Source organism: Bombina bombina, chromosome 6, assembly GCF_027579735.1.
Source record: "Bombina bombina isolate aBomBom1 chromosome 6, aBomBom1.pri, whole genome shotgun sequence".
NCBI classification, from domain to species: Eukaryota; Metazoa; Chordata; class Amphibia; order Anura; family Bombinatoridae; genus Bombina; species Bombina bombina.
In genome coordinates this window covers 959,953,990-959,970,436 of record NC_069504.1, presented here as the reverse complement: position 1 = coordinate 959,970,436, position 16,447 = coordinate 959,953,990, and the positions used below count along the sequence as shown (strand labels likewise).

General features: G+C 38.0%; 1 protein-coding gene across 2 annotated transcripts in view; it reads left to right on the top strand.

The window, feature by feature from the left end:
- FCHSD1 (FCH and double SH3 domains 1) overlaps positions 1–16,447 on the top strand; it is a 374,706-nt gene that overhangs the window by 296,707 nt on the left and 61,552 nt on the right. Inside the window, exon 13 of one of the 2 annotated variants that reach the window (XM_053718613.1) lies at positions 2,559–2,720. The exons of the other annotated variant lie outside the window; for it this stretch is intronic. Within the exon in view, the coding sequence (XP_053574588.1) occupies positions 2,559–2,720 (162 nt within the window). The remainder of the gene's footprint in view (positions 1–2,558; positions 2,721–16,447) is intronic. 2 annotated transcript variants of the gene reach the window in all.

The window sequence follows — 16,447 nt, the reverse complement described above, 5'->3', positions numbered from 1 at the left end:
CTCGTTTTCATATGAGACCTCTCCAGCTTTATATGCTGAAGCAAAGGTGCAGGGATTATACAAAGATATCACAATTAATATCCTTAAATCCCAATGTTCAACTGTCTCTGACTTGGTGTTTAGACCACCACCGTATAATTCAGGGGGCTTCTTTTGTTCCTCAAACCTGGACTCTAATCACAACAGATGCAAGTCTTTCAGGTTGGGGAGCTGTCTGGGGAACTCTGACAGCATAAGGGGTTTGGAAATCTTAAGAGCCAAGGTTACCAATCAATATTTTGGAACTCCGTGCTATTTTCGGGGCTCTTCAGGTTTGGCCTCTGTTGAAGAGAGAACCATTCATTTGTTTTCAGACAGACAATGTCACAACTGTGGCATATGTCAATCATCAGGGTGGATCTCACAGTCCCCTAGCTATGAAAGAAGTATCTCGGATACTTGCTCGGGTGGAATCCAGCTCTTGTCTTATTTCTGCTGTACATATCCCAGGTATAGACAATTGGGAAGCGGATTATCTCAGCCGTTAGACTTTACATCCGGGGGAGTGGTCTCTCCATCCAGATATGTTTTTTCAGCTTGTTCAGATGTGGGGTCTTCCAGAAATAGATCTGATGGCTTCTCATCTAAACAAGAAACTTCCCAGGTACCTATCCAGGTCCAGGGATCCTCAGGCAGAGTCGGTGGATGCGTTAGCCGTTCCTTGGTTTTACCAACCTGCTTATATCTTTCCGTCTTTCCGCCTCTAGTTCTTCTTCCAAGAGTGATTTCCAAAATCATCATGGAACATTCGATTGTGTTTCTGGTAGCACCAGCATGGCCTTACAGGTTCTGGTATGCGGACCTTGTCCGGATGTCCAGTTGTCAAACTTGGCCACTTCCTTTAACACCAGACCTTCTGTCTCAAGGACTGTTTTTCCATCAGGATCTCAAATTGCTAAATTCGAAGGTATGGAAATTGAACGCTTAGTGCTAAGTCATAGAGGTTTCTCTCACTCAGTGATTGATACTATGTTACAGGCTCATAAATCTGTTTCTAGGAAGATTTATTATCGAGTTTGTAAGACTTATATTTCATGGTGTTCTTCTCATAAATTCTCCTGGTATTCTTTTAGAATTCCTAGAATTTTACAGTTTCTTCAGGATGGTTTGGATAAAGGTTTCTACAAGTTCCTTGAAGGGACAAATCTCTGCTCTTTCTGTTTTATTTCACAGAAAGATTGCTAAGCTTCCTGATATTCACTGTTTTGTTCAGGCTTTGGTCCGTATCAAGCCTGTCATTAAATCAACCTCTCCTCCTTGGAGTCTTGATTTGGTTTTGAAAGCTTTACAGGCTCCTCCTTTTGAGCCTCAGCATTCTTTGGATATTAAACTACTTTCTTGGAAATTGCTGTTCCTTTTGGCTATCTCCTCTGCTAGAAGAGTTTCTGAATTATCTGCTCTTTCTTGTGAGTCACCTTTTCTGATTTTTCATCAAGATAAGGCAGTTTTGCGGATTTCATTTAAATTTTTACCTAAAGTTGTGAATTCTAACAACATTAATAGGGAAATTGTTGTCCCCTCTTTGTGTCCTAATCCTAAGAATTCTTTGGAAAGATCCTTACATTCTCTGGATGTTTTAAGAGCTTTGAAATATTATATTGAAGCTACTTAAGATTTCAGGAAGACTTCTAGTCTATTTGTTGTCTTTTCTGGTTCTAGGAAAGGTCAGAAAGCTTCTGCCATTTCCTTGGCATCTTGGTTAAAGCTTTTGATTCATAAGGCTTATGTGGAGTCGGGTAAGGCCCCGCCTCAGAGAGTCACAGCTCATTCTACTAGATCAGTCTACACTTTGTGGGCTTTTAAAAATGAAGCTTCAGTTGATCAGATTTGCAAAGCAGCAACTTGGTCCTCTTTGCATACATTTCTACCGTTTTGATGTATTTGCCTCTTCGGAAGCAGTTATTTGTGGAAAAGTTCTTCAGGCAGCTGTTTGTTTTATTCCTCTGCTTATATTTTGTTTTTTTTCTTTCATTTATGAGAAAAACTTATTTTTTTTGGTTGTGGATTTAATTTTTTCAGCGGAAAATGGGTTATTTCATCCCTCCCTCTCTAGTGACTCTTGTGTTGAGTTCCACATCTTGGGTATTTCTATCCCATACGTTACTAGCTCATGGACTCTTGCCAATTACATGATGCTTTTTACACCTTTTTTCTATCACCCCACTACTTGGCTATACGTTAAACTGAATTGTCAGTGTGGAGATGGGTGTATTTATAGGATTTTGAGGTTTGGGAAACTTTGCCCCTCCTGGTAGGATTGTATATTCCATACGTCACTAGCTCACGGACTCTTGCCAATATGAAAGAAATGAATTTATCAGGTAAGTTCTTACATAAATTATGTTTTTTCATTAAATTCTTTATAAAACCTTAAGGACATACAAATAAATTTTGCTTTGCAAAATTCAAATTAACTTTAGAATAATTTTTGTTAAGATCATAACAAATAAATCACCATACGACCCAGAAATTGGAGCTTTAATTGGGTATAGTTCAGATAACTATATTGCTGTATGCAGGTCAGTAAGGTAAAGGCTGATGCCCGGGTGGAGCTGTTACGTCACGTTGGCGTGGATGTAGATACATGGCTGTCTGGCGCCATGATTCAAGCGGATGAGGAGCTAGAGCAAGAAAGACGTCTGAGTGAAGCCAGAATGTCTAATGGAGAATTATCGCCAACAGTAAGAGCTCTTATTCCACAATAGCATTAGTTTTATCTGTAATATGTCATTGTTGTTCATGCTAAATAAAATGATATTCATAGGCATGTTCTTTTGTGCATTTTTTTGTTTTTGTTTTGTTTATGGAGGCTCCTGTCCAAAATAAACAATTTTAGTTTCTGGTGTGTGTCCCTCCTACTAAAAGGGCTGTGGTACTTGTTGTTATAAGAAATCTGTCCCTAGAAATAATTTATCACTACACTTTTATATGTGTGGTAGAATTTGAATGTCCAGTTATGGATTCCCCGACATATCCTATCATCTAAGCATGTTCCGTGTTTCAAATTGTAGGGGTCCATCACAAATCCTTTAGAAAATCTTATCTAATGATTTTCAATAGAAAAACACTATTAAAGGGATATTAAACTGCTGAGTACAGCTACAATAGAATGGTTACAATTCACTGTGCTATTAGTTTTCCCTCTGTGCCTGCAGCTTTCTTCAAATTCATTTTCTTATTTTAACGCCTTACAAATATTAGTTACTGATCTACACACTGAGTGCTGGTGCTCGGACAAAATGCCGATGGACAGAATGCCGAAGCACATTTGTCTGTCAGACATATGTCCGAGAGACTGTGTTCCGACGTCGGCCGAGGGCAGATACGCTCTAGAGTGCTCTGTTCTAATCGGAGCCTCAGGCGCCGCAACCGCCTCTGGGAACCTAACCATGGTTCACATCTCCCAGCGACGTGCTTTTAACTATCTATCTGTCTATCTACCCGTTTATTTTTCGATCTGTATCTATCCTTATATATCTATCCATCTCGCAGCCAGACTGTTATGCGACGAACAAATGTCCGTCGGATGACATTCCGGCCACGCTGGGTGCCGGCATCTTGGAGCTTATATTTGTTATTTAACTTTTAAACTGTGCAAAAATAAACTGCAGAAATGTAACACTCTATTATATGAGCTAAACTGAATTGTGCAGCTGTCTAAAAAGCAAATCTGTGACAGTGCACTGCTCCTATTACAGAATGCAATAATACTCGAGATACAAGATGGCGGCACCCAGTATAAAATGCTGAGCTTTACCAACTGGATTCTGTAATGAGGCAAAAACAGAGATCGGCTTTAAAGAGAGCTGCAGGTACAGAAGTGAAAACAATAGCATGGTTAGTAGTAACCAGCCTACTGTAGCAGCAGGTTAAAGGGACATGAAACCCAATTTCTTTCCTAAGATACGGTGAGTCCACGGTTTCATCAATTACTGTTGAGAATATCACTCCTGGCCAGCAGGAGGCGGCAAAGAGCACCACAGTTAAACTGTTAAATATTACTTCCCTTCCCACAACCCCCAGTCATTCTCTTTGCCTCTGTACATGGGCACTTCTCCCGGAGGTGTTCTCCAGGGTAACACTCACTTGGGGGCTGCTGGAGTTGGAGTTGGCAGTACGCTAATTTTCCATGTTTAGGATTAAAGGACCGGTCAACACAGTAGATTTGCATAAATCAACAAATGCAAGATAACAAGACAATGCAATAGCACTTAGTCTGAACTTCAAATGAGTAGTAGATTTTTTTTTCTGACAATTTTAAAAGTTATGTCTTTTTCCACTCCCCCTGTACCATGTGACAGCCATCAGCCATTCACAAATGCTTACACGTACCATGTGACAGCCATCAGCCATTCATAAATGCATACACACTTCTTGCACATGCTCAGTAGGAGCTGGTGACTCAAAAAGTTTAAATATAAAACGATTGTGCACATTTTGTTAATGGAAGTAAATTGGAAAGTTGTTTAAAATGGCATGCTCTATCTGAATAATGAAAGTTTAATTTTGATTGAGTGTCCCTTTAAGTGTTCAGCAGGCTGCTCTCCTAAATACCCTGGCAGTTCCTTGGGATTTCAGTCTGATTGCTCTCCTTCCACGAGTCATTGCTCATTTCTAATGGGATTGTATGGGAATGGGAAATCAGTATTTTAATAAGTTTTTGCATAGTCGCAGGATCTGGTTTTCAGACTTAGCGAAGAGTATTTCTTCCACCTTGGTGGTTGTTCTTTAGGAAAGACCTTCTAATTCAGGGTCCATTCTTTCATTCAACTTTGTTTTCTTCTATAAAGGTAAGACAAGTCCACGGATTCATCCTTTACTTGTGGGATATTATCCTTCCCTACAGGAAGTGGCAAAGAGCACCACAGCAGAGCTGTCTATATAGCTCCTCCCTTAGCTCCACCCCCCAGTCATTCTCTTTGCCTACTCTAAGTACTAGGAAGGGTAAAGTGAAAGAGGTGATAAAGTATTTGAAACAATAACTAGTGTTGCAGTGAAGATATCACTAAAACACTTATAAGATGCGCTAAGGATAAGTATTGCAAAAAGATATAAAAAGATATATGTAAAGTATGAGCAGTAAGAATCAGAATAATAAATATAATATAAATAATTATATATATGTATATAGTAGCAATGGCAGTGTTAAATATTGGTATTGGTATCAGAACATTACTTGTAATGACACTCAAAATAATAATAATAAAAAATAATAATAAAAATAAGAATAATAATAACACCTGTAAAGTTCAATGTATGTATTCTGATACAAAGTCCAAGAATGTATAGTAACAATTCCAGAAGCTGATAGACAGGTGAAGGTATTCCAAGATGGTATAGGCTGCTCCTCCAGGGTGTTGTGCCGCAACACAGAAGATGTATCTAGGAAAGGAAGGATAGAGGGCGCCACATGGTGCAGATCATAAAATAAATAAAAACAACAGCAAATGGATCACAATAATCCTACTCACACAGTATAGAGCACTAATGTGCAGTATTCGCAGTCCGGAACCACACGTCGTCCGGTAGACCTCTTTCAAGGGATGTCGTCAAGTGGGATTCCTCGTCTCACCAGGGAGAGTCCAGGGAAATCAAAATTGGTCTGATGGGAGCAAGTTAGTATCCAATATGGTTCATACCAGAAAGTCCCAAAAAACCATATGGATGGTAATGGTATAAAATTGGCTTAGGCCAAAAAAGATGATGCGGCAGATAGAGAGTTAAAATATAATAACATTTATTCCAAATTAAAAACAACAGCAACGCGTTTATCAGTGTTCAAACTGTTTCATCAGGCTATACAAACATACTCTCAACTGCCATATTTAAAATAAACAGGAACCAATCAACAATTGTGTAGTAACCACTTTTTATACTATGTATTTTCGTACTTAGCAATTTATACTATTACTGATGATATAGTATCATATATTACCCCTTTGTTAATTTTGGAAATATGAGGAAATGAAGTTTTGTATATTTTTACTTTAAATTAAAAATAAATAAAATAAAGAGCGACTATACTAGACGCTTACGGTTGCCATAACAACCCTCCTATGTCGGTCTGAAAACAAGTTGGATGACCGGGGAGGGAGGGGATGTGCGGTTGTAATCATGCCCAAAACTGCTAGATCTATCAAGCTGAATGTGAGTTACCCAATATATTGTTAACTGTGGATGGCAAAAGTGTTCGTGCTGTTCCAAAATTAGATCATTACCAATAATTACAAAATATAACACAGCAGCGTGACACAGTGTCTACTAGCGTGAGTAATGACAGGGGAGTGTGTAGATGACGATGCGGGGGTGTGAGATAGTGGGCCAATCAGAGCGGCCAGTGAATTCTGAGCGCCAATACAGTGGATGAGAGATATGAGGGAGTGAACTATATGACGTGTGTCTGTGTATAAGGGGCGTATATATGGATAAGCCATATGTACGTGTATTGGGGGCGTGTATGTAAATAAGACGTATGTCCGTGTATTGGGATCGTGTGTGTGATTAAGCCAATAGAAGATCAGTCTATTTAAGACACCTGTCAATGGACAAATAGATAACACAGGAGACGGGCCACTATGTTAATCCCTAATTTGGTTGTATAAGGGAACAATACGTGTGGAATCATAATATGATATGTGTAATATCATCTATAACTAACAATATAATGATCGGTTATGAGAATTATATGTGTATAAAATGGAGATTGGTCAGACTCCAAAGGGGGGTGTTAATTATGAATACCTATACGGTATAGGATGTGGGGGTGGAAGTGATTATGGGGATGTGAGATGAAATAGATTATGGGTGAATAGGTGATAATACTAATGTACGTAGCGCAACTTAATGTGAGTATTACTACATGCAGAGTGGGGCATGAGACTAAAAGCGGCAGACTTAATGTCTATATTAGTAAGAGAAGGGGAGGGAAGGGACATTAATGAATATGTCCAGTGGGATAAATGTATTAATATTAACACTAAATGGTGAAGACTATATCTCAGGATCAAAAAATAGACTAAAATTAATATTTATAAAGGGTTCCCTATAGGAACAATTGTAATGCCAGTGTATAAAACATGGTATAGGCAGGGTGGGGGACCATGGGGCACCTAGACAAAAGTGTAGATATTTCATGCAAGGACATCGATAATAAAGGCTGGCCCTAGTATGGGTAATAACTGGGCCATTGGCGATCTGTGAGGAGTGGTTAATATAAAAAAAAAAAAAAATTAATAAGGGAAGAAGGTGGGGTGTGGTAATACTCGTTGGTACCCTAAGTGTAAATTGGTGATAGATTCTTTGGGGGGACGGGTGAGGAAACAGCTAATATTGGAAATTGGTGAACAAAATTAGATACTATATAACCACAGATCATGATACAATATGTTTTTTGACTAAGCCTATAGGTAATACATCGTAAAAGGTGGAGGTTAGTGATAGTGATATGTTCTATATAGAAAGAGATACATTAGGAATAGTGGGTCTATTATAGTGATTAATACCTTAATTAGTGTATACAAGCTTCAATATATAAACAAAGAGGGTTTAGAAGGCAGCTAGATCCATATTAAGGTTGAGACCATGGGGAAAGAGTGTTTTTAGCTTGTAGATCCAAAAAGTTTCCCTCTGTCTTAACCTATTGAATCTATTATACAGATGGGAATGAGGGATCATCTCAATAGGACAGATATTAAATGTATTAGTAATACGTTTATGTATATTGTTACAATGTCTGGGAACACTATGATGTTGGTACTTGTTTTTGATGTTCCTTAGATGTTCATTCAATCTGTTCCTGACTATCCTACAAGTGCAACCCACATATTGAATTCCACAAAGTTTACAGGTTAATAAATAAATAACGTAAGTTGAGGTGCATGTTATAAATTGATGGATATTGTATGATTTTTTGGTGACACTAGATGTTAAGGTTTTACTACCATATGTAGTGTATTTACACATATTACAGTTTTTTACAGAACATCTCCCTATTCCATTCTTTTTGGTTGTTGCATATGCGTTTGATCTTGTGCTACGTTTATGAACCACCACCTTACTAGGTGCTAAAACACTTTTGAGTGTTGGGGCTCGTCTAAAGACACATTTCGGTTCGGAGTCTACCAGATATCCTAAGATTGGATCTTTTTTAATTATGCTCCAGTGTTCTTGAATTCCTGACGGCTTGGATACCTTGGTGCCTGCGAAGGAATAGGCACTTTGCTCATGTCTTCTGTTGGTAGTGATGTTACTTCCCCGTTTTTTGGCCGTGCTCCCATCTCTTCTTCAGATCTTGATTTTGCTTTTATGGGTGTAGATGTCAACTTAGGTGTACTAGGAGCCACACTATTTGTGCTCTCACTATGTGAGTCCATGGTATCCAAACTTGTAAAAGTGACCTTTTTGTTCTTTCCCTTATCCTTTTTGCCATTCTTCTTTTTACCATTATTACTGGATTTGTTATTGGAATTTCTATTTGTGGTGTTCCAATTATAAACAACTTCTAGATCATAATCTTTACAATCTCTGCCATACTTCTTATATTTATTGGTGGATAATTCTTCTGCAGTCTTATCCACAGTTTCCTTCAGTTGTTCTTCAAATGGTATGTATTTCGAGTCCTCCTTGAATGCATCTAGCTGTAATTGCAGCTGATCCAGTTCTCCCAGTATTGTATCCCTTTGTTCTCTTTTAAAAGTAACTAATTTTTCCATCAGGATAATAGAGCAATCTGAGAGAGCTTGGTTCCATTCCATCATGAATAGAGGAAACTCTTTATGAAATGCCGGAAATTTTTTTAGCCTCAGTCCTCTGGGAATTTTCTTCTCTTTGATATACAGACTTAAAAATTCAATGTCCCACCACAATTTTAACTCTTTAATGTGCAATTTTTCTTTTTTTGAAAACAAAGATCCCAAGTCTACTTTAAAATCAATATCTGGTGCTGTGCCTTTAAATAAGTTGTCAAACAGCCTTTTTCTATTATTTTCATCCTGGGCAGCCATATCTTATTGGACAATGTAACAATATCCAAGAATAAGAGTATACAGGTAACAATTGTTTCAATTTAAAGCCTGAAGTCAGTTGAATCACAGTCCCTGCAGGTGTATGTCAAAATTTAGAAATGCAAACAAACAGCTCGGGCTGTGCAATTCAATATAAGGATCAAAAGCACAAAATAATGTTGAGTAAGCAGCACAATGTATCTATGTGTGCTAGCTAAAACAATGTATCGCTTTGTCCAATTGTGAAACAATTATGGTAAACCTGTGTTGAACTGTGGCAATTGATTACAAGAACCGTTAACCCCTTACATTCGCAAGACTCATCTTGTTAAACAAAACATAAGCCAGATAATTCTAGCAAATATGAAAACGTGTAACAAACTCACTTGATTCTGAGAATGATATCCGATGTCAGATGAGATCCAGGAAAACGGAACTGTTATATCCACTTTCAGTAGTGCAATTTGTTGCAGCAGTCACAGATACTGCCTGTGTTCATAGCAGCATCCCGGCTTGTTCCACAGGTGTTGGGAAGGGCTACCCTGCTAAGCCCTCGTTTGTAGTAATGAGTAAACAGAAATTTTTTTCCAACACCTCTGAGTGAAAAAATAAAGCCCAATAGTCGAAAAAACAGTAAGGCTGATGAAATACGTGTTAAAACTTCACCTTTTATTGAAATTCCGTGAGTAAAAAGACAAAGGCACAGCACACAGACTTGACTACCGCTGACGCGTTTCCTGCCCTATTGGGCACTTCATCAGAGCTACCTAACAGGTGTGTAAGGACTCCTTAAAAACAGGATATGAGCCCTACACACCTGCTGCATAATTAATTATAACAACAAAAAATTGTATTGTGAAATAAACATCCAATCAAACGTGAAATATAATAATAAACATTATGCATAACAAATAAACTTGAAAATATCGATCATAAACAAAAAAGTATATACATTATTACATACTAAGACTATGCTTTCATATAAAATTGTATCATTTAGTAAGCACATTAAAAACGATAGTACAATTCAACTTGTGGGGGATAACGATTCTTACTATAACTTAATACATGAATATCTGTCAAATACTTCCCAGTTTACTGTGGTTGGTATACACATATTGAGAACAATTAATATAAAAATATAAAGAGGGATTTGATATTCTAATAAACCTTAGTTAAAGCAGGATGTAAAATATATTCATGTATTGAGAAAAACACAGAGAGCAAAAGCAGTTAAATGTGCCAACGTGTATTATATTATATAAAAGTCAAATGCCACAGAGTATAAACACATTGGAAAGACATAAAACTGCCTGTTCTCCGTGAAACCAAACATGAATGATATATCACTATACATTTGTATGATCTAGGCTATTTAGATCTATTGTAAAATCCAGATCCTAGGTGTATATATAGAAAAATAAATGAATATTGAAAAAATGGGGGCATTAAAAAATCAAGAAGATATAATACTAAGGATACATGATTCCATGATCTACGTATTATCAATAAACAATTTGATGTCACTTATTTTATTAATACCAAAAGGAGCACCAGTTTTCAAGGTATGAATCCAGTAAACTTCTCGTTTACTGAGTGCTGCATATCTATTCCCACCTCTGGGTCCTAGTTTAACCACCTCAATCCCTTGAAATGTAAAACCAGCTGAACTAATTCCATGTGAAGCAAAGTGCTTAGCCACAGGGGTTTTAGGAATTTCTGCCTCCAGAGAAAGTAAGTGCTCTCTTATACGATCTTTGAGCATTCTTGATGTTAACCCTGTATATTGAAAATTACAGGACCTGCAGGTCAAAAGATATATGACAAAAGTGGAAGTGCAAGAAATATGCTCTTTAATCTTGAATGTTTGACCTGTACAAGTAGAGGTAAAAGTATCCCCACATGTGACATAACCGCAACTCTTACAAGGTCTAACATTGCATTTATAGAAACCTGGTTTCGATGTTAACCATCTTTAATCTTTTTGACACCATTATGGATTTGAACAAATTTGTCCGTAAGATAACATTAAAGAAACATTTTAGCAAGGACCCAACATTGGGCATTGATGAGAGTCCACCAGATCCTCCTGTAGCTATGTCTTTGAATGAAAAATGTAATTTCTCAGAATTATGTGATATTGCTTCATTATGTGATCTTAATATGGATAATGAGAATGAGACAAATAAAACCAAACAACAGGTAGTTAAAAATTTAAAAAAAAGTACCTTTTATCCAGTTAATTCTCGTACAGACCTCATAGAGGTTTTTCATGCCATAGTGGAGCAGGATTTAACAGAACTAGCTGAGAAGAGTTTAAAAAGTAGTTCAAACAAACATAGAAACTTAAATAAGAGGGAATGGAATGCTCTAAAAAAAAATAACCAATAATAAAGATCTAGTGGTAGTGGATTCTGATAAGGGAGGTTCAATTGTCGTTTTAAATAAAGAACAATATCTTAAGGAAGCTATGAGACAGCTGAATGACACTGATACTTATAAAAAATTAACCTTTAATCCTACAGCTAAATTTCAAAGGGAACTTTCTTCTTTGTTAGATGATGGTAAAGAAAAAAATATTTTCACCAACAGTGTCTGTGATACATTATTTGTAGAACACCCTAGAATCCCAATTTTCAAGTTCCTACCAAAAGTACATAAAAGCTTAACCAATCCCCCAGGGAGACCTATTATATCTGCTATTGGCTCTCTGGGGGAAAGGTTGGGGGAATGGTTGGATGCACAATTACAGCCAGTTGTCCAGTCTTTGCCAGGTTTCTTACGTGACACCAAACACCTGATCAGGTCTCTACATGAATGCAAATGTGATACAGATTGTAACTTTGTAACGATAGACGCTGTATCTTTGTATTCATGTATACCACATGATCAAGGCTTATTAGCTATGAAAGCTATGCTGTCAAAATACTCGAATTATGATTCAGACCTAATTGACTTTATGTTACAAGTAACCAGTTTCTTGCTACATCATAATTATTTTATTTTTGATGGCATGTATTTTTTACAGAAGAGAGGCACTGCGATGGGGGCTAAATTTGCCCCCTCGTATGCTAATCTCTATTTAGCTGAATTTGAGGACAAAAAATTGTTCAATGTTGCAAATCCTTTTAAAAAGCATATCACCTATTATACACGTTTTATAGATGATATGCTTTTATTATGGAGTGGAGACAATAAAATCCTAGATGAATTTGTGGAATATTTAAATCAGAATGATGCTAACCTAAAATTTACATTTAGTCATTCCAAGGATGGCATACCATTTTTAGATGTTAGACTTAGTCACAGTGCGGAGGGCATTGTCACTGAGGTCTTTAGGAAAGAGATCTCGGGGAATACTATTCTCAGAGCAGACTCTTGCCATCCATTTCATTTAAAAAAGGGGATACCAAAGGGTCAATATATCAGATTACGAAGGAACTGTAGCAATATAGAGAGTTATAAGAAACATGCAGCAGATCTGACTGTTAGACTAAAAGAGAGAGGCTATGATGAACAAAGTTTGTTGAAAATATCGGAACAAGTGAGTAACTTTGATAGAAATAGTTTATTGAAAGATAAGGTTAAAGATATCGGAACAAAAGATGGTGTGAATTTTATTACATCTTATAGCAGACAATTTGATAACATCAGTAGCATTATTAGGAATAGATTACCTATTTTAGATAGGGATTCAGATCTAAAACACATCTCTAGCAAATGTAATTTTATCTCTCGCAAAGCTAAAACCATAGGTGATATGGTTAGAAAGGATTTTAGCAAGAAGAGCTCATATTCTATACAGTCGACAAGTTGGTTAACATCGAAACCAGGTTTCTATAAATGCAATGTTAGACCTTGTAAGAGTTGCGGTTATGTCACATGTGGGGATACTTTTACCTCTACTTGTACAGGTCAAACATTCAAGATTAAAGAGCATATTTCTTGCACTTCCACTTTTGTCATATATCTTTTGACCTGCAGGTCCTGTAATTTTCAATATACAGGGTTAACATCAAGAATGCTCAAAGATCGTATAAGAGAGCACTTACTTTCTCTGGAGGCAGAAATTCCTAAAACCCCTGTGGCTAAGCACTTTGCTTCACATGGAATTAGTTCAGCTGGTTTTACATTTCAAGGGATTGAGGTGGTTAAACTAGGACCCAGAGGTGGGAATAGATATGCAGCACTCAGTAAACGAGAAGTTTACTGGATTCATACCTTGAAAACTGGTGCTCCTTTTGGTATTAATAAAATAAGTGACATCAAATTGTTTATTGATAATACGTAGATCATGGAATCATGTATCCTTAGTATTATATCTTCTTGATTTTTTAATGCCCCCATTTTTTCAATATTCATTTATTTTTCTATATATACACCTAGGATCTGGATTTTACAATAGATCTAAATAGCCTAGATCATACAAATGTATAGTGATATATCATTCATGTTTGGTTTCACGGAGAACAGGCAGTTTTATGTCTTTCCAATGTGTTTATACTCTGTGGCATTTGACTTTTATATAATATAATACACGTTGGCACATTTAACTGCTTTTGCTCTCTGTGTTTTTCTCAATACATGAATATATTTTACATCCTGCTTTAACTAAGGTTTATTAGAATATCAAATCCCTCTTTATATTTTTATATTAATTGTTCTCAATATGTGTATACCAACCACAGTAAACTGGGAAGTATTTGACAGATATTCATGTATTAAGTTATAGTAAGAATCGTTATCCCCCACAAGTTGAATTGTACTATCGTTTTTAATGTGCTTACTAAATGATACAATTTTATATGAAAGCATAGTCTTAGTATGTAATAATGTATATACTTTTTTGTTTATGATCGATATTTTCAAGTTTATTTGTTATGCATAATGTTTATTATTATATTTCACGTTTGATTGGATGTTTATTTCACAATACAATTTTTTGTTGTTATAATTAATTATGCAGCAGGTGTGTAGGGCTCATATCCTGTTTTTAAGGAGTCCTTACACACCTGTTAGGTAGCTCTGATGAAGTGCCCAATAGGGCAGGAAACGCGTCAGCGGTAGTCAAGTCTGTGTGCTGTGCCTTTGTCTTTTTACTCACGGAATTTCAATAAAAGGTGAAGTTTTAACACGTATTTCATCAGCCTTACTGTTTTTTCGACTATTGGGCTTTATTTTTTCACTCAGAGGTGTTGGAAAAATTTTTTTCTTTAGAAATAGTAACCCAGGGGTATCTTCTAGATTTCAAAGATTCTCCCCCAAGGGGGAGATTCCATCTTTCTCAATTGTCTGTAAACCAGACAAAAAGAGAGGCGTTCTTACGCTGTGTAAAATTCCTATATTCCATGGGAGTGATCTGCCCAGTTCCGGAAACAGAACAGGGGCAAGGGTTCTACTCCAATCTGTTTGTGGTTCCCAAAAAAGAGGGAACTTTCAGACCAATTTTGGATCTCAAGATCCTAAACAAATTCCTCAGAGTCCCATCCTTCAAGATGGAGACCATTCAGACTATTTTGCCAGCGATCCAGGAGGGTCAATATATGACCACCGTGGACTTAAAGGATGCGTATCAACACATTTCTATCCACAAAGATCATCACCAGTTCCTCAGGTTCGCCTTTCTGGACAAACATTACCAGTTTGTGGCTCTTCCCTTCGGGTTGGCCACGGCTCCCAGAATTTTCACAAAGGTTCTAGGGTCCCTTCTGGCGGTTCTAAGGCCTCAGGGCATAGCTGTGGCGACTTATATGGACGATATCTTAATCCAGGCGTCAACTTACCAACTAGCCAAGTCTCACACGGATATCGTGTTGACTTTTCTAAGATCTCACGGGTGGAAGGTGAACGTAAAAAAGAGTTCACTTACCCCTCTCACAAGAGTTCCATTCCTGGGAACTCCGATAGATTCGGTGGACATGAAAATTTTTCTGACGGAGGTCAGGAAATCAAGGATTTTATCCATCTGCCGAACTCTTCATTCCATTCCTCGGCCATCAGTGGCTCAGTGTATGGAGGTTATCGGTTTAATGGTAGCGGCAATGGACATAGTTCAGTTTGCTCGCTTGCATCTCAGACCACTGCAACTTTGCATGCTCAAACAGTGGAATGGGGATTATGCAGATTTATCTCCTCAGATAAATCTGGACCAAGAGACCAGAAACTCTCTTCTTTGGTGGTTGTCACAGGATTATCTGTCTAAGGGAATGTGTTTCCGCAGGCCAGCGTGGGTCATAGTGACGACGGACGCCATCCTATTGGAATCTGGAATCTGGAATTCCCTGAAAGCACAGGGTTTGTGGGCTCAGGAGGAGACTCTCCTCCCAATCAATATTCTAGAACTGAGAGCGAAATTCAACGCGCTTCAGGCGTGGCCTCAGCTGGCGTCGGCCAGATTCGTAAGACTTCAGTCGGACAATATCACGACTGTAGCATATATCAATCATCAGGGGGAACAAAGAGTTCTCTAGCGATGATAGAGGTTACCAAAATAATTTGATGGGCAGAGACTCACTCTTGCCATCTATCAGCAATCTATATCCCAGGAGTGGAGAACTGGGAAGCGGATTTTCACCGCGTCAGACTTTTCACCCGGGGGAGTGGGAACTCCATCCGGAGGTGTTTGCACAATTGATTCAGCAATGGGGCACACCAGAATTGGATCTTATGGCATCTTGTCAGAATGCCAAACTTCCTTGTTATGGGTCCAGATCAAGGGATCCTCAGGCAGTACTGATAGATGCTCTGGCAGTACCCTGGTCGTTCAACCTGGCTTATGTGTTTCCACCATTTCCTCTCCTTCCTTGTTTGATTGCCAGAATCAAACAGGAGATAGCTTCAGTGATTTTGATAGCACCTGCGTGGCCACGCAGGACTTGGTATGCAGACCTGGTGGACATGTCATCTCTTCCACCATGGACTCTGCCACTGAGACAGGACCTTCTGATTCAAGGTCCGTTCCAGCATCCAAATCTAGTTTCTCTGCGTCTGACTGCTTGGAGATTGAACGCTTGATCTTATCCAAGCGGGGGTTCTCTGAGTCGGTCATAGATACCTTGATTCAGGCTCGAAAGCCTGTCACCAGGAAAATGTATCATAAGATATGGCGTAAATATCTTTATTGGTGCGAATCCAAAGGCTACTCATGGAGTAAGATCAGGATTCCTAGGATTTTGTCCTTTCTCCAAGAAGGATTGGAGAAGGGGCTATCAGCTAGTTCCTTAAAGGGACAGATATTTGCTTTATCAATTCTACTGCACAAACGTCTGGCAGATGTCCCAGGCGTTCAGTCATTCTCTCAGGCTTTAGTTAGAATCAAGCCTGTGTTTAAACCTGTTGCTCTGCCATGGAGTTTGAATTTAGTTCTTAAAGTTCTTCAAGGGGTTCCTTTTGAACCTATGCATTCC